This window comes from Myotis davidii, unplaced genomic scaffold (assembly GCF_000327345.1).
Source record: "Myotis davidii unplaced genomic scaffold, ASM32734v1 scaffold472, whole genome shotgun sequence".
NCBI classification, from domain to species: Eukaryota; Metazoa; Chordata; class Mammalia; order Chiroptera; family Vespertilionidae; genus Myotis; species Myotis davidii.
Genome location: NW_006283774.1, coordinates 281,023 through 281,977, shown reverse-complemented (window position 1 = coordinate 281,977; position 955 = coordinate 281,023). Strand labels below are relative to the sequence as shown.

Below are 955 nucleotides of genomic sequence, written 5' to 3'. Positions count from 1 at the left end.
GCCCGCCCGCCCCTGCGCCCCGAGCCCAGCCCGTGCCTTTCCCTTTGCAGGAACGCGCTCCTCTTCAACAACGAGCTCATGGCCGACGTCCACTTCGTGGTGGGGCCCCCGGGCGGGGCCCAGAGAGTGCCTGCCCACAAGGTTGGTGGTGGCTTGGCCCTGGAGCGCCCCAAGGCGCTAGGCCGTTTCCTGGTCGCGAGGGTGGGAGGCCCGGGCTCAGGGCGGCTTCTCTCCCGCACAGTACGTCCTGGCCGTCGGGAGCTCCGTCTTCTACGCCATGTTTTACGGGGACCTGGCCGAAGTCAAGCCCGAGATCCACATCCCGGACGTGGAGCCCGCGGCCTTCCTCATCATGCTCAAGTAAGGGGCTCCCCTAGCGAGGGCGGGCGGTTCCACCGCTTGGCGCCCCCGCCAGCCTCCGGGAGGGGAAGTCCCGAGGGCCGGTGCCCGCTGCCCCGCGGCCTGTGACCGCCCTGCCCTGCTAGGTACATGTACAGCGACGAGATTGACCTGGAGGCGGACACCGTGCTGGCCACGCTCTACGCAGCTAAGAAGTACATCGTCCCCGCGCTGGCCAAGGCCTGCGTGCACTTCCTGGAGACGAGCCTGGAGGCCAAGAACGCCTGTGTGCTGCTGTCGCAGAGCCGGCTCTTTGAGGAGCCCGAGCTGACCCAGCGCTGCTGGGAGGTCATCGACGCGCAGGCGGAGATGGCCCTGCGGTCCGAGGGCTTCTGCGAGATCGACTGGCAGACCCTGGAGGTCGTGGTCACCCGGGAGGCCCTCAACGCCAAGGAGGCGGTCGTCTTCGAGGCCGTGCTCAGCTGGGCCGAGGCCGAGTGCAAGCGGCAGGGCCTGCCCGCCACCCCGCGCAACAAGAGGCACGTCCTGGGGCCGGCCCTCTACCTGGTCCGCATCCCCACCATGACCCTGGAGGAGTTCGCCAACCGCCGCCCAG

At 69.4% G+C, this 955-nt stretch overlaps 1 protein-coding gene across 1 annotated transcript in view; it reads left to right on the top strand.

Annotated features, from left to right (window-relative positions):
• Positions 1-6: 6 nt before the first annotated feature.
• BTBD6 (BTB (POZ) domain containing 6) overlaps positions 7-955 on the top strand; it is a 22,045-nt gene continuing 21,096 nt past the window's right edge. Inside the window, 3 exon segments of the mRNA XM_015566833.1 lie at positions 7-141; positions 242-360; positions 486-759. Of these exon segments, the coding sequence (XP_015422319.1) occupies positions 79-141; positions 242-360; positions 486-759 (456 nt within the window). The 5' untranslated portion in view covers positions 7-78.